The sequence below is a fragment of the Acomys minous genome, assembly GCF_964271855.1.
Source record: "Acomys minous genome assembly, chromosome: 9".
Classification (NCBI taxonomy): Eukaryota; Metazoa; Chordata; class Mammalia; order Rodentia; family Muridae; genus Acomys; species Acomys minous.
The window spans coordinates 17,167,611-17,195,357 of record NC_140490.1 but is presented as its reverse complement, the minus strand read 5'-3'; the positions used below and the strand labels follow the sequence as shown (position 1 = coordinate 17,195,357).

The window sequence follows — 27,747 nt, the reverse complement described above, 5'->3', positions numbered from 1 at the left end:
CCAGTCACTCAGGCAGGCAGGCGTGGGCTCCTGCTTGCTATGCGGAGGAGCCTGACTCTTTGGGGGTGGGGGTGGGGTGGGCGTGTCTCATGTGGTCTTGGACCTGGGAGGTCAGCACCTCGGACAGCGCGGGCCGCAGACAGGGCGGGGCGTCTGAGACGTCACGACGCGCGGAGTCCCGGGGGTGCGCGCTCACAGCGGCCGAGTCACGTGACCCAGGTAATTGGTACTGTACGCTGCTTGCGCCCCTCCGCGCAGCCGTCGGACCTTCAGCCCCTCCCGGACCGCGTGGCCCGGAATCTCCGCCAGCCGGTGAGCGCGGCGGCGCGACCCCTGTTACTGCGAGTCGGGTCCTCTGCTCCTCTGTCCTAGGTCCCAGGGCAACGCTGCCCGCTGCCCTCAGCCGGGGCCCTTGGGGAGGGGGTGGAGTGGGGATGGGGAGTGGGGGGGGAACGTGACCTTGGTTTCACCCAGGCGTTCCTTAGAACCCTTGGCCCTTTGCTCGTTTCAGTAGGCGAGTGCAGATTGCGTGGGAAGGAGTGACTTGCCAACAGTGAGGCTTCTCCCCGGAAGGCAGCAGACCCTCCCCAACTCCCCCCCCCCCTCCACCTTCAGTGACCTGGGGAAGGAGCCTACCTAGTACTCTTCCAGGGAGAGGGGGCTGCCCAGAACAGCACTGAGGTTGAGGAGAGATTCCAGCTTGCACCTGGCCAGACACACAGGCGGCTTCGAAGTCCTAGGACAGGCCCTATACATGATTTTAGCTGTGGTCTCTTCTCCCACAGCAAACCGGGGCTGGCCAGATTCCTTTGCTCGAGTAGTCTGGGGTCTCAGCCTTCACGGAAGGTGCTTTTCCCACCTTCATTGATGAGGAACCCTGAGGCCTTAAGAGGCCATACCTGACTGACCCCAAGGGCCATGCTTTGCAGAGACCCAGCTGTGAAACCCCTAGCCTCAGAGGATCCAGGCCTAAAACCAATGTGTCGATCCTTTCCACACGTCCACCGTAACCTTCAGCCAGGCCTCACTCGTCCTTGTAGTTTTCCCAATCCTGGCCTTTAGTCTGTCCTTTCCTTCCTCCCTGCCAAGAAGATAAGCTGTGCCCCCACCCGCATCCCACCCTGCCTAGCTCTTTGGAGTCGTGTATTCTCCAGTCAGGTAGAGTCCAGTTTCTAGTGCAAAACAGAATAGATACACAGAATGCAGGCTCAGCGGCTGCCGCTGCTTGAAGTCTTGGGAGGGGGCTTTCCTGCCCTTGACCTCCAAAACTGAATTTCCCAAGGCATCCAATATGCCAAGGCCTCCCCTGAGCATCTCTATGGGAGGGTTAGTGGCAGATTGCCCGCCCTGGTTCTGGGCTTGGGTTGGGACTACTGGATGACACATTGTTCCAGAGAGGATGCCCCCAAGATCTGCCCACTAGAAACGTACACAAGGCACATTTTGGGGGTCCTTGCTGCTACCTTGCCCTGTGTGGGCAGTATGTAGCAGTGCTAACTAGGGCCCGGGCTGTAGATTTAGAGATCAGCAAAGCTCTGGGGTCCTCAAGCCCAGCTGGCATGGGGGTGGGGATGGCTGGCATCCCCTGCTGGCTTGGGTCAAGGCCATGGCAGTGTGTGGCTGCCCAGACTGTTCTGTGTTTGTAAAACACAGTGTTCCTACCCCGGGCCAGGCTGGGTACAGCCAGGCATTGTCCCTATCTGGCCTGAATTGTCCCATCCCCCTGTCGAGGTAAAGCTGGGAGAAAGAGCAGTTGGGTCATTGCCCCCGGGAGATAGTGGGCCAACATCTTGATGCTGTCGTGATAAAGACACAGGCACTGGAGCAGACCGCCGGTTACTCTCCAGCCTAGCCTCCTGCCTCTGTGCCCCTCTGAGGATGTTGAACCCCGTGACCCCAGCTCTCTGACCCTAGAGCCCACGCTTAGCCTTTGGAAAGCTGCTACCTGAGGAGGTCCAGTCTCAGGTGGCTCACTGTGGGGTCTGGCTACACTAGCTCAGGGGTTGAAATGTGTGGGAGGGGATCCTGGAGCACCTGAGGATGCGAGTTCTGCTACCCTTTCCCTTTGCAGTAGAGTATATTTCCTAGGTATTAATTTTCCTCTATTTAGACTCACTGCAGGTCACCTCAGGAGGCCACCCTTCCTTGACTGTATACCTCACCTGTCCCTCCATCTCAAGTGAGTCTGCAAGGGTGCAGGGAGGCAGCCCAGGAGAGCCATACCTGGCCTTTGGAGGAACTCCAGCCATTGCTCTCCTGACTTGGTTTAGCTGGTGGTAGGGGTAGAACGGAGGAGTGCGGTTGGCAGTGACTCAGGGCCAGTTCCTAAGCAGGACCAGGAGCCAGTTATACGCTAGAATATACGTTCTGGGCTAACGGTAACGAGCTGTATAAGGGGCTGTGGGCGTCTGGACTCTGATGGGTGCACTCTGCTTTGAAGCTTGGGCTCCCCAGGCAAAAAAGCATTAGCCAGTATTCAGTAGGAAGGATCTACTCCGTGTCCAGGCCGTGGCTGGGCAGGGCAGGAGAGGACCTCCTGGTCAAAGCCATGGGGGGAGGCAGAACAACAGAGGTCCCACTTTACATGTGGTGGCAGGACCCAGGGGCAGTAGGGGTCTCACCGGGTCTGAGCAAGGAGACCTTTGAAACTCCTGGTCCTCTGGGGAGAGGTGGCTGAGGATGTCTCCATCAAAAGCCTGCCCATCATTTCAGGCCTCTTCCTCTGCAAAGGGCAGGTAGTTTGACAAGTGAAGGGAGCCCAGTCTCGTGTATCCGTGACCCGAGTGGCCTCCGGCCTCTCAGTACCCTGGGCTGACAGCTGCCTCAGCTGGCCTTCGTCCAGAGTGTGAGTCCCAGGCAGCATTCGGGAGCCAGAGAAGGCAGCTGCAGTAAGGATCTGCCATTGGGCGGTCTTTCATTCGCCTCCATCAGAGGGACCCTCAGACCTCACTTCTGTGAAGTGGGGCTGTTGTTGAGGCCTGGGTTCCTGACGTTTTGGCTTTGATCAGGAGGAAGTCTTCCCTGACCTGGTGTTGCACTCACAAGGGAGTCACTGGTCACTTCTGACCACTGAGTAGAGACTTCAGAGAGGGTGTATCTTGTCTCTGCTCATCTTCCTGAGCCTTTGCTCCCAGGGCCCTCTCCCTGCCTTTTCTGACTGTTCACAGCCAACCCAGTGCTTGGAGGACCCCTGTCCTATTTCCCAGGTGGTAGGCTATGTGACCATCCTTTTTTTTTTTTAGACAGGGGAGGGGTTACTGCCCACACATGTCCTGTGATCTGCGTGAGCTCCAGGGCCTGAGCTAGGTGCCCTCTGAAGCAGGGTTGTGTGTGGAGGTAGCAGGGTCCTGGGGCCAGCAGAGAGGGAGCCTAGGCTGGAGGGGAGGGCCCAAGAGCACTGCGTTTCAGAGTCCGTTGGAGAAGGTTACTGAACGGAGACCCCTGTCTATGAAACGAAGCTGGAAGAGATGGGAGTTTGTCCCCTGCCTAGTTTAATCTGTCTAGCCGATAGGTGTCGAGCATGGATGCTAGGACCATGCTGCCATTCAGGTTGGAGCCACAGGCCACAAAACTCCTCCCCACATGGGATCTCCCAGTGTTCTGTGGGTACAGGAGGTGCTCTCAGCCACCGACAACCTTGGCTTAGTCTGGGGCCACCTTTCAGAAGGAGCGTAGATGCTCGGAGTGAACTCACACGTATGTGTCTGAGCTTCCTTCCGACTGTGGTTTATGCTTCTTCTTCTTCTTCTTCATCACCCAGGCTCAGAATGAGTCAGCTGAGGCTGCTGCCATGCAGGTTGGGGCCACAGGCCACAAAGCTCCTGGCCACACGGGATCTCCCAGTGTTCAGTGGGCGCAGGAGGTCCTCTGGGCCACCGACTACCGTCCCAAGGAGCAGAAGTGGAGTCAACCCCAGTTACGTGGAGGAGATGTACTTTGCCTGGTTGGAAAACCCACAGAGTGTTCACAAGGTTAGCACCTGTGTTTTGTGTTCCATGGGGTGGAGGGCGGGACGATGGATTGTCCAGGAGCGGCCATAATCTCAGGTCCTGTGTCTCTCGGGGAGAGGAAGGAGAGGATTCTTGCCTCCTTGCTGATGAAGTGCTGGTTGGGCCATGAAGACGCCCTGCCTACTTATGCCGCCGCGCTCTCTCCAGATGGCTCCTGGGATGAAATTAAGAAAATGGATGGCTATAGATGTGTCATCTGATAAACTAATTTAACCTCTTGGTAACTAAAAGTGAAATGGAAGAGAAGTAAACGGTCACATGGTCCAGACTCAAAAAGTATGAAAAGTCAAGAGATCCCTCTCAGCCCACCACAGGATTTAGGTTTAGTTTTTTTCCTCATTCTGAGACTTTTGTTTCTGTAAACTTTTGTAAACAACAGAATTTCCCCTCTTTTCTATCAGACTGACAGGTAACAATCCTGTTGTTGTTATTGTTGCTGGCTTTTAGCTCTTTCCATGTTCATACATGGAGAGCTCCACTGATTATTTGTTTCTGTGTAGTTTATCACGTGGATGTCATCTTGTCCCCAGTGGCGGACTTCCGGTCTACTCCTGTGTTGATTGCTGTGAGCGCTGCTGCAGAGTCTACTTGTGCATGTGCACAGCTGACTGTGGGAGGGTTTTTCTAATACTAGATGTGTGCGCACTTTCGATGTTTTGTCAAATTGCTTTCCTTGAGTACTGGCAGCTAATGTTCCCACTGGTCCCACATGGGAGTGAGCAGAGGGAAGCAGTATTTTTCCCTGACTGTGGTGCTGAGAATAGGACCCAGGCCATGGGGTCCTGGGCCCTCACACATGGGGACAGGCTTCTCCCAGGAACCCGGCCAGCAGCTCCACCTCAGGACAGCACTGTTTCTCTGCTCTCCTAGAACACAGATATATCTGTGTGTGCATGCCTGATCTTGCTTCTGTGAAGCAGCAGGCCCACACATTCTCTCCAGCCCTGTCCTCCTTGCAGCATGTGTTGCTAGCATCCTACATCCACCCCCCAACAAATGTACTTTTTCACAGAAGACTGCACAGCTTTCCAGGGTCTACATTTATTTATTTAGCCAGTTGCCTGATTGTAGTCATTTAGGATGTTTGGACATCACTGTTGTTATAAACAACCCTGAAGGGAACATCTGGACACAGTTGTATAAGGACATTTGTGGATAAATTACCAGTAGTGGGATTGTTGTCATACACACACACACACACACACACACACACACACACACACACAAGTCTATGCATAGATCTTGTGATCTGTGCCTGCCGTTCTGTTCTTTACTAAGGATCTCTACAACCCAATGTGCAAGAACAGATTTTTTCCCTAGGGTAGATGTCCCTGTCATAACTGAACCCACATCCTGAGGAGAGCTGGCCAATGTGTAAGGGGTCTGGGCTAGTAGAGAGAGTCCCTGAGCACCATGGTTCCCAAGAACACTGAATGTGTTGGGTTCTTTCTCCTCTACCCAGTCCTGGGACAGCTTCTTCCAGAAAGCAAGTAAGGAGGCCTCTCTGGGTCCTGCTCAGCCACAGCCCCCAGCTGTCATCCAAGAGAGCAGACCCTCAGTCTCAAGTTGCACCAAGACCAGCAAGCTGGTAGAGGACCACCTGGCAGTACAGTCTTTGATCCGTGCCTACCAGGTGAGAGTGACCAAGGCAGGGGTGAGGAGGATGTGGGGAGGGTGTGGGGAGGGTGCAGGGAGTCTGAGCTCTGTTGTCACTTCCACTGAGAACCAGTCTTTGTCATATGCCACTTAGAGCTTTTGAGTGTGTTGTTTTGCTGGCTTGTCTGTTTCTCCGTGCTGTTGTTCATGTTGCACACAATGCCCTAAGTACCCAGAGGAACACTTAATAGGTGAGCAATCCCATTTAGCATTAAGTGACTACGGAGCACTCTGACACTTGATAACCAGTCTCTAGCCTGGGCATTCCAGGCAACGGGACAGTTTATAATAGCAGGAGCTCCATTAGTGAAGATGGCATGAATTTATAATTTAACAAGCGTAGCTCCCCCACCAGCTGCTTGTTCTGGAGGCTTGGGCTCTCTCACATGGGGTCCCTAGGCTGGGCCCAGTCTTTGGCAGTGTGTTTTGGTGACGGTCCATGTTCTCAGCTGAACAGGATCAATTGTGTCGGTGTGGTTACAGGTGCAACCATTGAGGATCTCTGTGGGAAGTGGCGGTAATTCTAGGGGTCCTGGGCCCTTGAAGAGAGGGAGGGAGCAGCAAGCTGCTACATGGGACTGGGAGGGAACACCAGGGCATTAGCAAAGGGAAACAATGAACTAGCTATCTTCCACCCAGCACCCTCTGTGTGGGGGTGTGGAGTGAAAGAGAGTTCCCTGGCCACCTGGTGCTCAAGGGTGCCAGGGGGCTCTTACTGGCCTGAGGACTAGCCAGTTGAGCATCTAAAAAACAAAACAAAACCCTAAGAACTCCAAAATCTAAGACTTTTTGAGGATCAGTGTCACACCACAAGGGGCAACTTCCACACCCCTCTTTGTGTGATTGGTTGTAGTCTGGGCACAGGCATCCTAAGAACATTTGTACAAAAGCACATTTCAGCTCTGAATATAAGGAGCTGGTGAAACGTAAGTGAATTTCACGTTTAGACTTGGGTCCTATCTCCAATGATCTCACTATGTCTGGAAATATCCCCAAATCAAGAAGAGTGTGAAATGTTCATTGTGTTTTCTTGACTGGGTCAAAGACACAGAGAAACCTCATGATTGACAAGAGCAAGGAAAGTAGAACTGGAACTGTATAGCACTGAGATTCACATCCAGGGTGCCGCTTGAGGGCCTTTTTCTGGCCTTATCCCAGTATAGTGCTTGTGTGTGGTACGTGCATATGAGTGTGCAGGTGTGTGTGTGTGTATGTGTGTGTGTAGAGGTCAGAGCAGGCTGTTCTCTTCATCTCTGTCTCACTGTCCTGAGATGGTATCTCATTGAGTCAGAGGTTCACTGTTGTGGCGAGGATGGCTAGCCAGTAAGCTCTCTGGATCCATCTGGCTTAGTTATTTTTTTTTCAAGTCAGGGTTTCTCTGTGTAGCCTTGGCTGTCCTGGACTCACTTTGTAGACCAGGCTGGCCTTGAACTCACAGAGATCCTCCTGCCGCTGCCTCCAGAGTGCTGGGATTAAAAGTGTGCACCACCATGCCTGGCTGATTTTGTTAGCTTTAATGGAGGTTACAGGTGCACAAAACCCTGCCTAATTGTTTGTTCATGTGGTGCTGCAGATTTGAACTCAGTCCTCATGTCTCACCCACTGAGCCATCTTTTCAGTCCATATTGTCATGTAGCCCAGAGGTCTCCCTTCAAACAAGCTATGTAGTTTAGGATGACCTTAAACTCCTGATCCTTTGGCTTCCATCTTCTAAGTGCTGAGATTGCAGCCATGTGCCACCATACCTGGCTTGTTCTTTGTTGTTGTTGTTTGTTTTTAATTAGCCAGTACCAAGCTCAGGGTCCTGTGGATTCCGGCATGGCCTGTTTGAAGCAAGACCACAGTAAAGCTGCCTGCTTCAGTGGCTGACGTGTCTCCTGCATGCTGCAGCTCTGTCTCTGTTTTGTGTATTTCTTGCTAACTTTGTGAAATGAACCTTGGTGGTTTCCCTGTAGAGGTTTTCAGAGTCAGAGTTTCTCTGCTTCCATCCCATTGTCCGTGCACATGAATTCTGATCTCTGGAGGCTTTACCCCGTGTAGACTTGATTTCCCCCAGTCAGCCTCTTGGTGGGCATGGGATGCAGTGAGCAGCCAAGCATGCTAAATATTTCCCTTTTCCCTGAGGTGCTTGTCATAGGACAGCTCCCTTTGTCCACTGAGGTGCACAGTGTATGGCAAAGGCATGGCCAGGGGAGGCATTTTGTTTTTCCTTTTATTGACTGATCTTCAAAAACACCATGTGTTCTGTGCATCCTTCATAAGAAACCAGTGAAGGTTGTTGCTTTTCTCTTCTTCTTCCCCTTCCTCCCCCTCTCCTCCCCCTCCTCCTCCTCCTCCTCCTCCTCCATTAATAGTCTATACTGACTAGGCTGGCTTTGAGTTCATGATCCTCCTGCCTTAGCCTTCTGATTACTAGCATTACAGGCCTGTACCACCATACCCAACTTTCTTCTTTTTATAGCTTCATATGATTGAACATACTTAAGCATATTAGATGAATTCCAGTCTGTGGTAAATTATGTACACACACACACACACACACACACACACACACACACACACACACACACACCTTACACTGTGTCCTTATTCCCAGACCTGGCAGTGCTTAGCAGCCCTCTCCTCTCTGGTCTAATATGCTCTAAGTCAATCTTTGTCATAGTTAGCTTCACTTGTCACTTGAGACACCTGGGAAGAGAGAACCTCGTTGAGGAATTGCCTTGCTCAGGATGGCCTGTGGCCATGTCTTAATTGCTAATTGATGTAAGAGGGCCCAGCCTACAGCGAGCAGTGGGTCTGTGTAAGCAAAGAAGCTGAGCTGGCCAGTGAGTGAGCAGCGCTCCTCCTATCCCACGAGCCCCTCCTTGGTCTCTGCTTCGGGTCCTGCCTCCAGGGTCCTGCCTTGAATTCCTGTCTTCACCTCCTTTCATGAAGGACCTATAAGCCAAACAGGCCTTTTCCTCACCAAAGTGGTTTTGGTCCAGTGTTTTATTATAACAACAGAAAAATAAGTAGACTAGCCTTGCATATTTCCCCCCCTTCCAGAACCATCTTAGGCTTCCCGGGAGTTCTGAGACTGCTGTCTCTCAGTCTCGTCAATTGCAGTGATCAGTGCTGGGAAGTGTGTGTTTTTTAGAAGGATAACATGCATTATGGATTTATTCTGATGCTGTATACTTCAGATGCAGGACTAAGGGTTTGACCTCATCCGTCTTATAGCACCGTCTCCTTTCAAAGATGCCAGCAGTAGACGTTCTCAGCGGTGCCAGTGCCATGGCTTATGTGATGTTTCCTTAGCTCACACGCACCAGGCTTGGAATAACAATTCCTCACTGTTGCTCCTGATTGGCAGGAGGAGAGTTTAGGAGTCTCCCCTCCCCCCATAGTTCTGTTGTCTTTAGGGAATATTCCATTGGCCAAGTGGAATCATTCTTCTCGGCATAGCTGTGCTGCTGTGGACATATTGCTATTTGGTAGAGCTTACTATCAGTGTTAAATCTTAATCTACCTTATAATTAAAATGTTTATAAGGTTCTAAAGTCAAATCTCCAAAATAAGTTATTTTAAAAGCCAGATTCTTTGAAATCTTACTCTTTCAACCCAATTTTTACAGTTCCTATATTGCCCCATCTCTGTGTACAGTAATTTTTCTTACTTCATGATCTCTCTTTAGTTTACGGTTTTTCTAATGCCTATATGTATTAATTTTTAAACCCTCCACTCACTCTTTTAAATTAAAAATTGTATTGTTGTGTATGCACATGCGCAAGGGCGTGCATTGGAGACTGTGGAAGTGGTTTCACAATAGCAAAGAGGATTTTTCCTCACTCTTACGTGTATTTTCCTGGTTATGCTGGACACTTTGGAAGTTTCTGGAAATTCACACTTACTGGTGGTGTGTAGTACATAACCTCATGTATATGTCTTTGCTTATTTTTGGCAGCCTTGTGTTGTACCTTTGAACTAGAGCTCCCACCATCTGCCATCAGGAGATTCACGGGTGACAACACAGTAGGATGTGTGACAGCTTGAAACTCAGAAGCTGGGAGCAGGATGGGGCTCTGAGCCTCACTTGGAATAAAGATCTGTCCAGCCTTGTTATTTTCCCTTTTCCTAGATCCGAGGCCACCACGTGGCCCAGCTGGACCCCCTGGGCATCCTGGATGCAGACCTGGACTCCTTTGTGCCCTCAGACTTGATCACAACCATTGACAAATTGGGTAAGAGTTGAGATCCTTCCCTGTCGTGCTAGCTGGTGCCTGTGGCCCAGTGAGGAGCTTGTGGGGTCTGGAACCTAGCCTGAGCCCAGCATATCTCTGGGTCTATATGACTTTTTCCTGCCTGGGTCCAGTTACTACTACACAGCGTCCCCAAGAGGGATGTGTTCCCCCCTGCACTGGGGTTCACCACTTGTCCAAACCACTCTCATGGCAGCAGGTGGGAGCGAATCCTCCCCTCTTCTCTCCACTGATGAATGCTCAGGACTTCCAGCTAGGTCTGCAGGGTGGGTACAGCGGGCACTGCCAGGATGCTGGCTACACCCCAGCCTAACCTCATTCTTGCTCCCCCTGCTGCCTTGGGCTCCTCTCCAGCCTTCTATGACCTGCAGGAGGCTGATCTGGATAAGGAGTTTCAGCTGCCCACCACGACTTTCATTGGGGGCTCGGAGAACACACTCTCTCTTCGAGAGATCATTCGTCGCCTGGAGGTAAGCCCAGGAAGTCCTGTCTGCCTTAGCGCTGCAGCTCTTGAGCATTTGGGGAGGGAAGGAGGGAGGGTGCTTCCTTTTTTGTCTCAGACTCTAGGACTGTCAGCCCTCTGGCCGGCTCCTCATAGCCTTTCCACCTGTTCCTCTCAGAGCACCTACTGCCAGCACATCGGCCTGGAGTTCATGTTTATTAATGATGTGGAGCAATGCCAGTGGATCCGACAGAAATTTGAAACCCCTGGTGTGATGCAGTTTTCCAGCGAGGAGAAGCGGACCCTGCTAGCCAGGCTGGTGCGCTCCATGAGGTCAGCACAATTTGATGGACATCCTGCATGGATGGAGGGCCATGCTTGGTACCCCTGGCTGGGAGACTAGCAGGGCCTAGCAAGGGAAAGCAGGCTGGCTTGCTCCTACTGCTGGAGGCCTGTAGAAGCCCTTAGGCAAAACATCAGGACCATATGCTCAGTTAATTTGACCATCAGAGCCACATAGGTGGGCATGGATGGGACTGCCGAGAAGCACTGCAGCGGAGGTCACACTGAGCATGGGCAGAAGTAACAGGGTGTGGCCGTGGGAATGACATGACAGAGTACTGTCCCTGGCATGGGTGAGTGTGATGGCATCCCAGGCAAGGGGCGCTGAAGTGCTACCTACTGGTGCCTCGGAAGAAGGCACCTTCCAGGGCTACAGGGGCCTGGCCTGCAAGTACACCTGGATCGGCTACTGGGTGCTGAGTGACTTTCTGAGCTCAACTTAGACCGTTATCACAGTAGCGCTGTCTGGGCTTGCAGGAGTTGACTCCCAGCTCCCCCCAGGAAGGAAGAGCCTCCTCCTGGTCAGTTCCTTCACTGATCCCCAAAATCCCCGTCCTCTCCAACCTACCCACCCCCCACAACACACATACAGGTCAGGTACAAGGAACATTGCTCAGGTGCTCTGGGTAAAACCCTCCACAACCCCCAGGTTAGTTAGCATTCACACCATGGAGGCCTGAACTGGCCCAGAAGGGCTCCTCTGAGCAGAGAGCCCTCGAAGCTCTCAGTGTGTATCCTGGACTATACAGGAGAGAGGTGACTTGGTCCTTTCTGTGTCCTGGGCGTTCAGCTTCCGGTGCTTGCGGACACCCCGACTCCCAGAACCCCGGCGTCATCCCCTTCGACCTGTTCCTTCCACTTCCCTCTTGCCCCAGCAGGTTTGAAGACTTCCTGGCCAGGAAGTGGTCTTCGGAGAAGCGCTTTGGCCTGGAAGGCTGTGAGGTCATGATCCCCGCGCTCAAGACCATAATCGACAAATCTAGCGAGATGGGCATCGAAAACGTGATTCTGGGGATGCCGCACAGGTGGGGTGCTGGTCTCCGCTCCATCCGTGCTTGCTTGGAGGGAGGAGAGGAGGGAGAAGTCGGGCTGAGGGGCATTGGTGGGACTTGAGGCAAAAAAGCAGGCAACTTGGTAGGTTCTCAAGGGCCCCAGGTCTGGCCTGTTATTTACAACGAGAGCCAGGTGGTTGGCCAAAGCCACGTGCAGCAAGGGCCCTGTCAGACTCTCTCTGGTCCTCTTGCTGCTTTTCCCAGGAGGGGCGGGGCCTCAAGCTGGTGGGACACATTGTACTGGAAGATCCTGTGGATAAAAACATGTCAAGGGCTTGTGCTTAGGGGTGTGAGAGTAGATATCCCTGAATTGGCATCACTTGGACATGGGTCTGTAGAGACGGGTGACTCTGTGTTTCCCTTGATGACGACTTCGAAGTTTCCTTGGCCAGCAGCAGTCTGTGGGGCAGAGCTCTACCGTGGTCTAGACAGCTGCTTGTGGTTGGGCTAGCGTAGGGCTGCATTGCCTAAGAGACTGTAGCATCACGGTGTAGACGGTTTCTGCCTCGGCAGGCCTGTCAAGAGTCTGAGGTTTGTCTGTCGTGGTCCTTTGATGGGCCTGGAAGTGCCCAGGTGTCTGGTGGAGCTGTCTCAGTAGCCACGGTGGCACGGGACGCGTGACTCCATGCCTCAGGCTGTTAGGAGAGCAGGAGAAGGTGGCAGCTGGAAGACAGAGGTGGCTCAGATAGCTGTTAGGTGAGCATTTGCTTGGAGGGCTCTCTGCTCAGTGCTCCACAGTGTGAATGCTAACTAACCTGGGGGCTGTGGAGGGTTTTACCCAGAGCACCTGAGCAATGTTCTTTGTACCTGACCTGTATATGTGTTGTGTGTGTGTGTGGGGGGGGGTGGTTGGAGAGGGCGGGGATATTGGGGATCAGTGAAGGAACTGACCAGGAGGAGGCTCTTCCTTCCTGGGTGGAGCTGGGAGTCAGGCTTGGCGTCACTCTTGCCCTGAAGTCAATGGGCTCCGAGGATAATTTTTGAGTCACTTGTGTGTTCCTACCAGGCTGGCACCCGCCCTGCAGTAACTACCATGAGTGGGAAGTTGAGGCTGCGCTGAAGAATCTGGTGCAGGGGTGCCTAGTGTGTCTCCCCTGATCTGAGTGCCCTCTGCCCCATGCTGCTCAAAGCTGCTGCCGGCTGGGCTTGGAGGGGCATGCGAGCAGCCCCGGAACCTGAGCATAATAAATTCAGTGTGGAGAGGTGCCAAAGTAATAGCTTGGATTAGGTTTTTGTGGGAGAATGGGTGAGGACGTGCTGTAGGTGGCTTGGTGGCTTCCTGCCCCTCCCCAGAGGGCTTTCTAAGTCACTGATGTGCAGGGAGTCTGCCTGAAGGAAGCTGACCGAGCAGAACTACTCATGCCCCTGGTGTATTGAGGCAGGATGGGAAGGCTGGGCTTTACTTGGGTTCTAGAAGGATGGGTTCTGATAGGTCCCGTGGCAGGTAGGGCGAATGGCTGGATTTGGCCATTGTTAGGAAGGTGACCATGGTGACAGGTGACAGCCCAGGACATTTTGGTCTTAGGGGCAGGCTGAATGTGCTGGCCAATGTGATCCGCAAAGACCTGGAGCAGATCTTCTGTCAGTTTGATCCCAAGCTGGAAGCTGCAGATGAGGTGGGTGCCGCACACTGGTTCTGGCATACCCCAAGGGGGCTGGTGTCTATGGGGTGGTCTGGGGGAGTTTTGGACTGGAGCTGTTGGGCTGACAGATGTGGAAAGAGTCAAGACTCAAGGGGCTGGGATGCTTGCAGAAGGTCCCTCAGGCTTTGGAGACCCGGTGCTGCATTGGAGAATCCAGGCCAACCTTACTATTCCCAGCTAGAGGAACTGCGGTGCAGAGCCGGGCAGGGCCTTCCCGGCAGTTTCTCCCCTGAGATTTCGTTGCTGAGCCTTTGTGCACAGTCCTTTTATCAGCCAGAGAGGCATGGGTGTGCTGACGGCTTCCTGTGCCCTTGGCCCACTAGCCAAGGACATGCTTTCTTGGTCCTACTTTGTGGTTTGGATGTCACTGGGGCTCTTGGCATGCCAAGCCCTCAGCCCAACTGCATTATTTCTTCTTATCCAAGGCTCTATCTGAATTTCCTGATAGGGGTATTTTTTATCTGTCCTTCCTTCTTCTGTGTCCCTTCGCTTTGCCTCCTCTCTGGCCTTTTTCCACACTCCCTACCCCTGTGTGTGTGTGTGTGTGTGTGTGTGTGTGTGTGTGTGTGTGTGTGTGTGTGTTGTGTCTGTGTCTGTGTAACCCCGCATGCGCATCTGTTTTCCTTTCAAAAGCGAGGGAGGAACTTTGTCTCTCCAAAGCCTTAGCGCCCATGTAGGTGCTTGGTTGGTCCAAGAGCACCTGACCCATGGTGCTGGAGTAGGGCCCAGGGCCCACATGGCTGCCTTCTAGCCCAGGAACTTCCTGCATCTTGTTCATGTCGCTTGGCCACCTTCACACCTGTAAGCCTCTATTTGCTCCTCAGTAGATTAGTCACAAAGGCACCTGCCCCTGTGAGGAATTAGAGGATTTGGAGGAAGAAAACAGTATTATTATTATTATTATTATTATTATTATTATTATTATTATTATTATTATTATTATTATTTTGGCTAGGGAGCACTTTTTAAAATGTATCTTTTTTTTAAATAACTAAAAAATGTAAATATTGTTGAAAGGAAAAAATATACATGGAAAAATAAATTGAACATTATTTAAAGAAAGTTTGATTCAACGAAAACATTTTCCCCATGATACATCATTCCTGTGGTGTGTTCGTGTGCGCTCGCCTGCGTTTGTGGTGAGGTTGTGTTCCCCACAGGCACATGCATCTGTCTGGGAGCCATGAGAACAGCTTGGGGCACTGTGGGTACCTGGCTGCTTCACTCACCAAGTTGTCATTGCTCCGTGCCAGCACGGAGGAAGCTTGGTGTGCTGGCTTCTCCCAGTGTTCTGCAGTGTTCTGGGTCAGGGCTCTGCTTGTTGTAATGAGCATATGTGAGCACATGGGCGTCTGAGAAGTGCATGAGCCTGGGCAAGGCACGGACACCAGGGAGCCTCCCCTGGGCCCACCCGCAGCACACGCCTCCCACAGCCGTTCCCATCTCTGTTTTTCCTTTGCCAATAGGATAGCTGCAAAATGATTTTTTAAAAAATGATGTTTTTAACACTTTTTTTTTTTGTGAATCAACTGAGTATTTTGAATTTCAGTGGTTCGTGTTCTGTAAAATCCCCTTCATGTCTTTTGTTCATTTTTCTCTCACTTGGCTTTACTAATTTCCAAAGCCACTTTGTGTATTGAGAACAGCCAGCTCTTTCCCTGCATCTGATGGATCAGCTTGCTTTTCTCCTTGCTTACTGTGCCTGGATTTTCTTCCCCTTGCTAATGGAAGATTTGTCTTGGCTTAACTGTCTTTCTCGTCGCTCCTAAGATGCCCTCTGACACTTCTCTGCATTGACTTCATTGGTGTGAGGGTTAAGGGAGCTGTTGAGCTCTGGTGTGTTCCAAGAAACCTGGCAAGTTGGCTCGGTGCGATCATAAGGTGCCCTTCATTCTCCGCTGGAAGTGGTAGGTTCATCACATCCCACCTTTACCCTCAGGGCTCTGGAGATGTCAAATACCATCTGGGCATGTACCATGAGAGGATCAACCGAGTCACCAACAGGAACATCACACTGTCGCTGGTAGCCAACCCTTCCCATCTGGAGGCTGTGGACCCTGTGGTACAGGGGAAGACGAAGGCAGAGCAATTCTACCGTGGGGATGCCCAGGGTAGGAAGGTGAGCTTGTCAGGGTCCCTAGGGTGGCACCTGAAGGTCATCCTTTGAGAGCAGGGCTCTGAGATACTAGACACTGAGGCCATGGGTCCTGGATCTTGGTGGCAGAGGAAGTAGAGTGGGCTTCATAGGCTGGGGTACAGGATCCTGCTACCTTACCCCCTGCCATTCAGGTCATGTCCATCCTGGTCCACGGGGATGCCGCCTTCGCTGGCCAGGGTGTCGTCTATGAGACCTTCCATCTGAGTGACCTGCCTTCCTATACCACCAACGGCACAGTGCATGTTGTGGTCAACAACCAGGTAAGGGTGTGGGCTCCATACTGGGTTGCGTGCCCATTCCTAGAAGTCCGGGCTGTTTGTTTGTGGGAAAAGCAAGCTAGCCCTGGTGTTCACCCACTGTCCTGCAGCTTCCCAACACACGTGACTGTGGGTAGAGGACCTGATCCCAGCATGCAACCTCAGGCAGGGAGCCCACTGCCCAGTCCTGTGTCCTGGTCTGAGAAGGTGGTAGATACATAACGTATACATATGTATTGTATACACATCTATATATGTTTATAGACCGTGTTATAACCACTGTACCTGGAGGTTACACATCCATAGGCTCAATTGACCATGGACCCAAAATATTCAGACCAGGTGTGGTGCTACCTGCCTGTGGCATCCCAGCACCGGGCTTCATAGAAAGTTCATGGACAGTTTAAGGTGTGTGTGTGTGTGTGTGTGTGTGTGTGTGTGTGTGTGTGTGTGTGTGTGTGTGTGTGTGTATTGAGACCCATCTCAGAAAATCCAAGGGGAATCTTTGCCTAGCATATGCAGGCCTTGGGTTTGAACTCCAAAATTAAACATACAAAAGTACTCAGGGGAAAAAAAAAAAAAGACACTAATCCTGAGCTGGGCAATGGTGGTACACGCCTTTGATCCTAGCACTTGGGAGGCAGAGGCAAGTGGATTGCTGTGAGTTCGAGGCCAGCCTGGTCTACAAAGCAAGTCCAGGACAGCCAGGGCTACACAGAGACCCTGTTTCGAAAAACGAACAGAACAAAACAAAAAAAGAGACACTAATCCTATACAAAACATGAACGCATGAACAGGCTTTTTTTTTTCTTGCTCTTTAAAGTTTATAGTATAGTGACATTATATTAGGTATATGACTAATGGTATAGGACAGATGAGATTCTGTGCAAATACTGTAAACTTTTGTATCTTGGCAGGGGTGAGGTCCTGAGAAATCCTCTCACAGGCACCTGGAGACCCCCATATGTAGCAGTAGAGAGGATGTGGCAAGGATGGGAGGGACACGGACCAGGGGCTGGCCATGTAGCTATAGGTGACCTCGAGCTCCCCTGAGCACATTGGTCTCAGCTGGCAGTCACGTTCCTTTCCTTCCAAGCAGCTAAGGTTAATACCAGTTAGAAACCCTGTGTCTGCTGCCTCATTTGCAGCGGCATTTAATCTTGAGTTTTTCTCAGAGGCAGGACTTTAATAAGACTTCCTTATAGATGAAGACACTGAGGCTAGGAACTGAAACATCTTGCCCAGAGCTCCGCAGTCACTCCAGTGGATCAGACCCTCTCCTCCCCGTGATACCTATGTGCCCGTGTAGCAAATGTCTGGTAGAAAAGCAGTGCAGCTTCCTTGTAGTTGCCACTGCCACTGTCGCCCCATAGCAGCTGCTGTCATATCTGGTCAAGGACTCACTCACTATTATCCCTTAGTGTCCCCTCTGTGTCCTAGGTACCCTGGTAGACCCCGCCCCCCAGCTCCTTGACCTGCCTGTCACTATTTGTTCTAGCCCAAAGTAAGCAAGAGCTCTGGGCTCAAGCCACTAGTTCCAGCTACCCTAGAGGCTAAGATAGTAGGATTGCTGGAACCCAGGCCTAATGAAACACTGTCCCCAAAAGGAATACACAGAGGGACACAGAGTAGAGTAAAAAAAAAAAAAAAAAAAAACACAGATCTGGCTTCTCCTGCCTTTGCAGATTGGCTTTACCACAGATCCCCGAATGGCTCGCTCATCACCTTACCCAACTGACGTGGCACGGGTGGTCAATGCACCCATCTTCCACGTGAACGCAGATGACCCAGAGGCTGTGATGTATGTGTGCAGTGTGGCAGCCGAGTGGAGGAACACCTTCAACAAAGATGTTGTTGTAGACCTGGTGGGTCTGGGGTGTGGACTGAGACCACGGCAAGGGTGGGGGTAGACTCATTCCTGCTATGCTGGGTATAGTTGGGGGCGCTAGAGCCAAAGATGGGGTGAATAGCCCATTCCTGCCTCGTCAAGAAAGTCAGGTGTGTTTGCGGGTGCTGGTGCCAGAACAGGCTTAGTAGCCAGTTCTTGGTGGTTCAGACAAACCAGGCGATTTGGGGTAGAGCAGGGATTGGGGCTCTCTGTGCTGATCGGGTCAAGCTTGGACTATTTGAGGGTGCTGGGGCTGGAGCAATGCTGGCATGCCAGCCTGTTAGAGCTGCAGTGGCATCTTAAGCACTGAGGGCTACAAGTGCATGTAGGCAGAGGGTTAGTGTCACCAAGAAGTGACCCTACTTTACAATGGCCTGGGCATGGAGCATTCACTCAGCGACAGGTGAGAGCGAGTCCTTTTGGGACGTGTCAGATTGGGGCCTCGCCTGCGTGTGTGCCTAGCACACAGCCTGTGTGTGGGAGGGCCTTGAACCCTCTGGCTGCCCCGTCCAGGTCTGTTACCGCCGGCGTGGCCATAATGAGATGGATGAGCCCATGTTCACACAGCCACTGATGTACAAGCAGATTCACAAGCAGGTGCCCGTGCTGAAGAAGTACGCAGACAAGCTCATCGCCGAGGGCGCCGTAACCCTCCAGGAGTTTGAGGTGGGCAGGCGGGACTTGTGGGCGTGGGGGACCAACCTCGGATGGACAGAAGGGGACCGTGGGAGGGCTGCAGATGCCGTCGGCCCAATGCCAGACATTGAAGAGTTAAAGGAGGTGGCTTATATTCCTTGTCTCCAAAAGTCCCTGGTTTTAACAGGGCACAGTGGTCATAGCTGAGTGTGTGCTGTGATTTGGGACAAGCCGAGTTTCAGACAGGAAAGGAGATTCCCTGTGTGGGTCCTCAAAGAGGTGTCTTTGTGTGGCATCGTGCCCAAAATTGTCTCTGGACATGTTAGTCCTTATGCCTTTGTGGACGGAACCTCTGAAAACAAGGCCTGAGTCACTGCTCTGTCTCCTTGGATCCCTTCCGGGGCCCACTCCAGGCTCACCCAGGCTTTGCAGTATCTGTGCCCAGGACCACTCTGCACTCTGAGGTCCGGGTGTCTGACTGTGCATCTGACTTACGAACCAAGAAGCAGAGAGTTCCAGAGCGTGGTGATGGAGAACAGGGTTTTTGAGCCTGGGCTGACTGACCCCTCCCAGATGCCCAATATATCACTGTCTGTGCACACCTTCCTCTCAAACCAGGAAGAAATTGCCAAGTATGACCGGATCTGTGAGGAGGCGTATGGCAGGTCCAAGGATAAAAAGATCCTGCATATAAAGCACTGGCTGGACTCCCCCTGGCCTGGTGAGTGCGGTGCATGCGCCTCAGGGATCCCCCCTCAAGCCTCCTGTGGGCATTGGTGGAGGAGCAGGACTGCAGTGGCTCCGGAGAGCAGCCACTGCAGAGCCAGGAGCTGTTGCCTGCAGGAGGAGGCAGGCCAATGTGAAGGAGGCGGCATTAGAGCCAGTGTGGGCCACCTGTGCCTCGCCAGGGACAAGGGTGGGAGGTACTGGGGGAGTCTACTAAGAGGGCCCCTATGGTGGGGCCAAGCTATGCTAGGGTCGAGGGGAGTGTCGGGGTAGGTGTAGGTGCTACAACGGTGGCAGGCCCCTAGGGCATATACTGATGCCTCTGGGCGTCAGGAATTGCAACCCTTCTATCCCGGGACAGAAAACTGACCAGGGTGTCAGAGTCCCACCACCACCGGGGAATGAACGGAGTCTTCCCCCTCAGGCTTCTTCAACATGGATGGGGAGCCCAAGAGCATGACCTGCCCTACCACGGGCATCCCCGAGGACATGCTAACCCACATTGGCAACGTGGCCAGCTCTGTGCCCCTGGAGGACTTTAAGATCCACACAGGTGAGGCTGCTGTCCAAGCTCTAGTATGGCCACTCTCGGAGCCGACACTGTGTCCTGCAGAGAGGCTTGTTTGGGATACCAAGGGAGACAAAGCTTGTGGCATGTCCCTGCTTAGCCTGTTGGTGTCCTGGTTAGGCTCTCAAAGCTTTGTGTGGGCCCCTTGCTATGTTCCTAGCTCCTCTGCCAGTGGATGTGGGCAGTTAGGCATTTGTGGACACCATGGTCCAGCTGGGTGCCAGGGCGAGGTCTTAGATTATTAGTAGCTTGAATCGGCCAAAGGCAGTCTCTAGGGTGCCCGTGGGCCATGTAGGAAAACAGGGAAGTAGGGAGCTCTGGAGGGATAGGGGAGAACCTGGAAACTTGCAGGAATTCTGCTGGCAAGGAGACATGGGTACGCTGCTAGCTCAGGCTTAGCCCAGAGGGTAACCCCGTGAGTTCCTGGCTTTTGAGCCGGGCTGGTAGGTGGTCACTTAGCCGTGGCCACAGCAGTTTCTGTTTGGGAGGCTTAGGGCCTCCTGGCTAGAATCTGTGTCTCTAGGTAGCTCTGAGGACACAGTTCGCTCACAGTGTGCGTGAGGCACCCACCAGTGGCATCCAGGCTTCGTGCTGCAGTCTGTGCGCGCTGCAGGGGTCTTCCTGGCTGGGCGATATTTATTAGTTTAGTCTCCTCTTCTAGAGAGCAGGGACCGTCCTGCATGAGATTGTCACAGAGCATCTTGACCCAGGACATTTCTGCTTCCTCCTTTGGAGAAGCCTAGATGAGCCCTGGTCTGACTGCAGGTTAGGGGAGGAACATCTGCAGGGGACCTTAGTCACTGAGCACTGACCCTCAGCCATTTGCCCCTGTGGCTGAACCCTGTTCCTCGGGTCTCCTCCCAGGCCTCTCTCGCATCCTGCGTGGCCGCGCAGACATGACCAGGAAACGCACAGTGGACTGGGCGTTGGCAGAGTACATGGCCTTCGGTTCGCTGCTGAAGGAGGGCATCCATGTGCGCCTCAGTGGCCAAGATGTGGAGAGGGGGACATTCAGGTGAGGCTGTGGCAGGCTGGGCCTTGTCTTCACTGAACCCATGCGTCTCATAACTCAGCAAAACACAGGCTTCGCAGGGTTAGCATTAGAGATTTGAGGTAGACCTGGCTCCCCCTATTCGGGGAACTCCTTGGGAGGACACTTGTCTGGCTAAATCCACAGCCAGGTAGGGCCAAGTTTTCAGATGGCTGCTGAGACCCTTTCCTGACCTTCCCTGCCTCCCCCCCCCCACTCCCTCCCTCCCCCTCAGTAGCAAGCTGGTGGTCATCTATGGCCCTCGGGAGCCCTTATTTCTAATTTGGTGGCTTGCACCAGACCATGCTTTCCACCTTGGTCCTTGAGCTTTGGGATCCGAGTGAGGACTCATATTTCTTCTCGGTTGGGGCCCGAAATCTTGGGTCTTGACTCAGTGTCAGGTTCATTGGCCAGCCTTATTTCAGCTTGGGAGCCAAGCAGCCATCACCTGCACCTTGGGCTACATGCCACTCTTTGCTAGTCTTGGTCCTCAACCAGGTAGCCCCCTTACTAGTCCATCGTGGGTGCTTCACAGTGCTTCCTAGCTCCCTCTGAGCACGGGCGGGGCAGGTGTGGTGGACGAAGAGATCGTAGGATAGGTAGGGGATGGCACCTTGAGGATGTGGCCCGCTGGGGTCTCAGGCGCTACTCTGCTTCTGGGATGCTGCAAGGCAGGTCTCACTGGTTCCCTCCATGAAGCTGAGATGATCTAACTTGCAGACCTAGGTCTGGCACCTTCAGTGTTTTGTATGGGTGGCTGGCAGGCTAGCGGTGGAGGAGGAGCATGTTGCTGTGGCAACCTTCTTGGTGTGACCATTCCATTAGACCTTACAGGTTTTGGGGATAATAACGAGACCCGCCTACTAGCTGCCACCCAGGTCTGGAGTAGGTGTCAGCCTGCCCACTCTTGTCCCTCTCCTGGTCTCTCTCCCCAGCCACCGGCACCATGTTCTTCACGACCAAGAGGTTGACCGGAGGACGTGTGTCCCGATGAATCACCTGTGGCCTGACCAGGCCCCCTACACCGTGTGCAACAGCTCCCTCTCGGAGTATGGTGTTCTAGGTGGGCGGGATGCTCACTGGGATGCCTCAGGGTCTGGGAGGGCAGGCGATCTCAGAAATTGGGAAGGACAGAGGTGCTAGGATGGTCCTGAGGGACTGCTGTGGGACCATTTCTTTCTAGAGACATTTGGGAGATGCGGTCATGTCCCACATGGTCCAACAGGCATCTCAGTGAACAGACATCTGCTTTGTATCTATAAGATACCTACCTAAACTCTTTCCCTAGATACTAGCCATAGGCAGTCCAGACAGAAATCCCAGTGGAGTCCATAACAGTACATAGCTACTGACCGGCTGCCACTAAAGCCTGGCCCTGGGTTTAGGTGGCCTTAAGCCCATCTTCTCTATCCTGTACCCCCCAGGTACTGTGTGCTGAGGTCCGGCTGTGACTCCACTGGGACATGCTTCCTTTAGCTTGCCTGAAGCCAGCATACTTCCCCTTCACTCCTTCCTGGGGCTCAGCCCCACATGTGTCTGCCCTTTCTCAGGAGCTTTGCACATATTTTCAGGGGTCTTTTTGGTTGATGGTCTGTGTAGTGTTCCCAGGTTGTCTGTGGACTTGGCTCCTGGGATATATATGGTCTAACATGGCAACATATAGTATACAAAAAGCATGGTTCCACACCCAGGAAGACACATCCAGGCCTCTGTGGTACAGTGAGCCCCTGATTCCCATGGACTGGGACTGGCAGCATATAGTGAGGAGAGGCTGGGTTCAGTCACTTGGTGACCTTGCACTGAGCTCTGTCTCGGTATCCTTTGCCTAGGCTTTGAGCTGGGCTACGCCATGGCCAGCCCCAACGCCCTGGTCCTCTGGGAAGCTCAGTTTGGTGACTTCCACAACACGGCCCAGTGCATCATCGACCAGTTCATCAGCACTGGCCAGGCCAAGTGGGTGCGGCACAACGGCATCGTCCTCCTGCTGCCCCATGGCATGGAGGGCATGGTAAGGCAGACTTGTGGGCTAGGTGGGAACAAGCACAGGCAGGGTTAGTCTGCCCCTTGAACCCCTAGGCACCCCGGGCCTGAGGTCTGTGCAGGCTGAGTCTGGGTCACATATGTGCTTTCAGGGTCCGGAGCACTCCTCAGCAAGGCCAGAGAGGTTCCTGCAGATGAGCAATGAGGACTCAGATGCCTACCCAGTGAGTGCTGCCTGCTCTCCCCAGGAGGGAGTAGAGCCCTGGTGTAGAGCGCCCCTCCTAGCCACCGGTGTGCACTGCAGGTGTTCACTGAGGACTTCGAGGTGAGCCAGCTCTACGACTGCAATTGGATTGTGGTGAACTGTTCGACACCAGCCAGCTACTTCCACGTGCTGCGCCGACAGATCCTGCTACCCTTCCGCAAGCCCGTGAGCTTCCCCGGGGCCTGTTAGCACCATGGCGTGCAAGGGTTGGGTGTGGGGAACCGTAGATGGGTAGGGGCTACTGGCAACTGTTTTTTGTTGTTGTTGTTGTTGTTTTGTTTTTTTTTTTTTACCTTCCAGCTCATTGTCTTCACACCCAAGTCCCTGCTGAGGCACCCTGATGCCAAGTCCAGCTTTGATCAGATGGTGTCTGGTACGTGCCTGATCCGGGCCTCTTGGGTCTCCTTCACTGGGGTGGTGACCTGTGAGGCCTAGTGACTGGTGTGTGGTTTTTTGCCTCTGGAGCTCCCTTGTCTTCCCAGCTCTGTGCTCGTTGGCCCTTCAGCAGCTCCTGTCCTGTTTCTCACCTGCCACAGCATTGGGAGATTGGCACCTTGGCTAGATCAGATTGCTAGGAATAAGCTCCAGGGTCCAGGGAGTTGACGGGCTCTCTTAACCATCAGTAAGGACTGCCAAGAGGTCAGACACTGGTAGAGCAGTATCTGGTTTGCTAAGTACTGAGTGTTAGTCACTGTTTTATCATCTGTCTACCATCTCTATCCACCCATCCACCCATCATCCATCCATCCATCTATCATCAATCATGTGTCTATCTCAGTCAGGAACCAAATAGGCATTTCTGGGAACCTGGTTGCCCTCTCCCAAAGCACTCAGCTTCATTGACCTGAGAATTAGGGGCAGGTAACATACATGAAGGCTCAAAGCATGCCCTGCTAGGGAGTCAGGGAAGCACAAGAAGGAAGCCCTGTGGCCAGCAGAGTGGCTCTGGCTTGGCAGAGTCCTGAGTAGTGGTAGAGACAGGGTTTAGCCAGTCAGGGCCTCAGCAGCATGGATAGTTGTGGGGTTTGTTGTTTTTGTTTTGTTTTCATCTGTCCACTGTGGGAAGGCAGCTGTAGTGGGCCATCAGAGCTCCACCAGTGCCGCTGGACCCCACGGTAGACTGGCATTGCTGTCCCCACACCTGGCAGAACATCTCAGTAGCGCCCTGGGGAATTTTGCAGCGTGTAGACTTCAGGAAGGAGAAATGGCCAACGCTGGGGGATGGAGACCCTGCTACAGGGAGGAGGGAGGAGGAATGTACCATGGCCTCCCAATGGCTTCTTCTCACCTTGGCACATGGGGGCTGGGCGCCATGTGTAATGGGGGTCGGGGGTGGGTGGGTACAGATCTGGAGCAGGATGGTGCTATCATGGGTCCACCATGTTATCTTCTCTGACCTTCAGGGACCTTTGCCATTCCTGTACCCCACACCTTGAATGTTTGGGTTCCCAGGGCTCTGCTCTCTCCCTGTGAAAACTTGGGGTATCATTCATCCTTTAGTCAAAAGCTGTCGAATGTGAACAAGCCTAACCTGAATCAACCCAGTTGCCAGGAAGAGCCCAGGGTTGGTTGGGGTGCTCAGTGTCTCATTACCCTTCTGGATGCTGCTGCCCCTGAGGTACCTGGTCCATCTCTTAGGAACTAGCTTCCAGCGGTTGATTCCAGAAGATGGCCCTGCGGCAGGGTCTCCTGAGCAGGTACAGCGGCTCATCTTCTGCACGGGAAAGGTGTACTATGACCTGGTGAAGGAGCGCAGCAGCCAGGGCCTGGAGCAGCAAGTGGCCATCACACGCCTGGAGCAGGTTGGCTGAGTCTTTGCACACTGGTGGTGACGAGGTCAACTCACCGGCTCCGGGCTCTAGGCAATGTGTGGGTGTGACTTGTGAGGCACAGCACAGACGCTGCATGTGTTGTCCTTCCTTTACTGTGCTCCCCAGATCTCTCCATTCCCTTTTGACCTGATCATGCGGGAGGCAGAGAAGTACTCGAGGGCTGAGCTGGTGTGGTGCCAGGAAGAACATAAGAACATGGGCTATTACGACTACATCAGTCCGCGCTTCATGACTCTCCTTGGCCGCTCCCGGCCCATATGGTACTGGGCTAGACAGTTCGCTATCTGCCTCCCACCTCTTGTTAGCCTGCCTTTTGTTCTTGAGCCTGGCAGTCCCGTATTGGCTTTTCTTGCCTCATTGGCGGTGCCACTCAGAACTAGCCTCTGCCCTTCTCTGGCAAGTATATGAATCCCTACAGGCTCTGAGCTCTCTGTCTACAGGTTAGCATATCAGCATCGATGGTGGTGGGGTGAGGTGGTGGTACTAGGGTAGCCTTCAAGGATTGTAAGCCTAAGTATTCTGCATCTGGGATCAAACTTTAGACCCTCTTGTGTGACTCAAATCTCCTCCCTTTAATCTTAGCCCCTAGCCTTGGTACTGCCTCCTCTCTGTCCCCTCCCCCCAAAAGATAAGATTCGCTGTGTGTGCAGGCCAGCCTCCTGAAGTGCCTAGCAGGTGGCAACCGCTAGTGCCCAGTGTGGGCGTCTTTGTCTCTGTGAAGATGGGGTCAGGGGTGAGAAATGTGGAAAACCAAAAGTGTGTTTGCTCCCAAAGTCTCTGGGGTTTGGCATGATTGTTGTCTTCATGGTCATGGAGGCTGCAACTTCTCCCTGTCCTGCCGCTGGGTCGCTGAGCTTGTAAGGCCACAGTGCACTGAGAGGACTGCCCAGGCAGGCAGTCTTTCTCATGTGTGACCCTACAGTTCTAGAATGAGTGTGCAGGTAGACCCAGCCCTTCCCCTTAGCTGACTTTCCTCTTCTAGGTATGTTGGCCGGGACCCAGCAGCTGCACCAGCCACTGGAAACAAGAACACTCACTTGGTGTCACTGAGGAAGTTTCTGGATACTGCCTTCAATCTGAAGGCCTTCGAGGGCAAGACATTTTAGAATGAGGCCAAACGTGCTCGGGTCTTGCAGAAGGAGGTTTCTGAAAACTCTGGGGGGGCCCAGATAAACCCCGTTCATGTAGCAATTGGGACCAAAGAGTAACATTGCCAGCTTTGGTCTCTGTTATTTCAGAATTGGTCAGGACCAAGACTTAGCACTCCTTAGATGGAGGGATGTAGATGTACCCTGTCACACCAGCCCTGCTGACCTTTCTGGATCTTTTTTTTGGGGGGGGGGAGTTCTCTAGCTGTATTGGTCTTGTCCCTAGACAGCCACTGGAGCTGTGTACTATTGCTCCCATCCTGGCCGACTTAGTTGCCATTCATCCCTTGTCTTCATCTGTAGATTCAGAGAGATGACCTCTTTTGTGTTCTTGGAAGTAGAGCTTTCAGCAGTAACAATGGACAAGGCTCACCCACACTGCAAGATGCAGTGAGATGCAGCACACGTGTGTGAACCAAAGCAGGAAACCAAAGAGCAGAGGAATAAAGACACGATTGAGAAAGATGTGTTGTTCTCCTTTCACACTAAAGCTGGGGAAGAGATGGCTGGAGGAGGGGCAAGGGAAGGAGAAAGAGTCGGTGCCCAGAACAGATTTTCACTTGAGCCACAGGCAGAGGTTTTCTGCTTCTCTGGCTTTTCCATCCTTCTCCCTTGCTGACTTTGCACCTCTAAGATGCTTGAGGAGCTGTGACACATGCATCCCCTTCCCAGAGCAGGGCCTCCAGGTGCAAGGTTACAACCGCATGCCAGTTCCTCAGACCTGGAGTCCTGTTTGGGAGATATACACATGTGGTTCTCTCTATTTTCTCCTGGACTTTGAAAATTTTTGTGCTTCCAACAAGTACATCTTACTATCAAAGACCAACACTATCATAGTATAAAATGATGGAGAAAGATATTCCATGCAAATGGAACCAGGAAGAGGCAGCATTGCTGTTCCAATTTCTTACAAAATAGACTTGTCAGAAGAGATAGAGACACTTAATACTGATCAAAGAAACAATCCATCAAGAGGAAATTAGAATTCTAAATACATACTCACCAAACACAGGCTCATCTAGTTTCATAAAACAAGTGCTGTAGCTGGGGGTGGTGGCACACACCTTTAATCCCAGCACTAGGGAGGCAGAGGCATGTGGATCTTTGTGAGTTTGAGGCCAGCTTGGTCTACAAAGTGAGTCCAGCCCAGCCAGAGCTATTATACAGAGAAACCCTGTCTTGAAACCCCACCCCATGTCTTAAACAAGTGCTGTGAGATTTAAAGTCACAAATTAATCATAACAATAATACTATACCTCATTTACTAGATGGATCGACAGAAAATGAATATAGAAATATTGGGATCATACAGATCAAATGGACTTAACAGATATCTACAGAGTATTCTACCCAGTTACCAAAGAATATGCCTTCTCACCAGCATACGGAACCATCTAAAAATAGATTACATATTTGGACACAAAGCAAATCTCAACAAATGTAGGAAAATTGATGCCCTGCAGTCTGTTTGGCCATAGTGGGATAAAGTTATAAAACAACAGCCAGAGAAACTATAGAAAATTACAAACTCGTGGAGATTTAACAACATACTATTACATGATGCATAAATCATTGAAAAAAGGGAAATGAAAGCCCTCAAGCTGAACGGAAAGGAACAGTGTATAAAATCTGTGGGCTGCAGTGAAGCAATGCCAGGGGAAGGTTATAACTCTTAAGTACAGAACAAAAACCAAAAGACAGGTGTTGGGAGCGCATGCCTTTGATTCTCCGGCATTTGGGAGGCAGTGAGGCAGGTCATCTTTTGAGTTTGAGGCCAGCCTGCTCTACAAAGTGAGTCCAGGACAGCCTGGGCTACAAGGAGAAACCCTGTCTTGAAAAACCAAAACAACAAAGCCTCATGATACACCTTAAGGCA

General features: G+C 52.4%; 1 protein-coding gene across 4 annotated transcripts; it reads left to right on the top strand.

Annotated features, from left to right (window-relative positions):
• The first annotated feature begins 200 nt into the window (after nucleotides 1–200).
• Nucleotides 201–26,334, top strand: OGDHL (oxoglutarate dehydrogenase L). 4 transcript variants are annotated; one of them, XM_084793917.1, is made up of 24 exons: nucleotides 201–312; nucleotides 3,761–3,971; nucleotides 5,473–5,643; nucleotides 9,784–9,886; nucleotides 10,259–10,374; nucleotides 10,525–10,679; nucleotides 11,567–11,713; nucleotides 13,266–13,356; nucleotides 15,323–15,502; nucleotides 15,673–15,801; nucleotides 17,484–17,663; nucleotides 18,200–18,352; nucleotides 18,941–19,043; nucleotides 19,473–19,601; nucleotides 20,481–20,631; nucleotides 21,582–21,709; nucleotides 22,476–22,654; nucleotides 22,779–22,850; nucleotides 22,931–23,056; nucleotides 23,192–23,264; nucleotides 24,530–24,693; nucleotides 24,829–24,983; nucleotides 25,706–25,850; nucleotides 26,175–26,334. In XM_084793917.1, the coding sequence occupies exons 2-23, from the start codon at nucleotides 3,768–3,770 to the stop codon at nucleotides 25,827–25,829; spliced, it is 3,033 nt and encodes a 1,010-aa protein (XP_084650043.1). In that variant the 5' UTR covers nucleotides 201–312; nucleotides 3,761–3,767; the 3' UTR covers nucleotides 25,830–25,850; nucleotides 26,175–26,334. The 4 variants fall into 4 exon arrangements, with proteins under 4 accessions (XP_084650043.1, XP_084650041.1, XP_084650044.1 ...); XM_084793915.1 differs by having other exon boundaries at nucleotides 25,706–26,334; XM_084793916.1 differs by having other exon boundaries at nucleotides 202–219; nucleotides 25,706–26,334.
• Nucleotides 26,335–27,747: the final 1,413 nt, after the last annotated feature.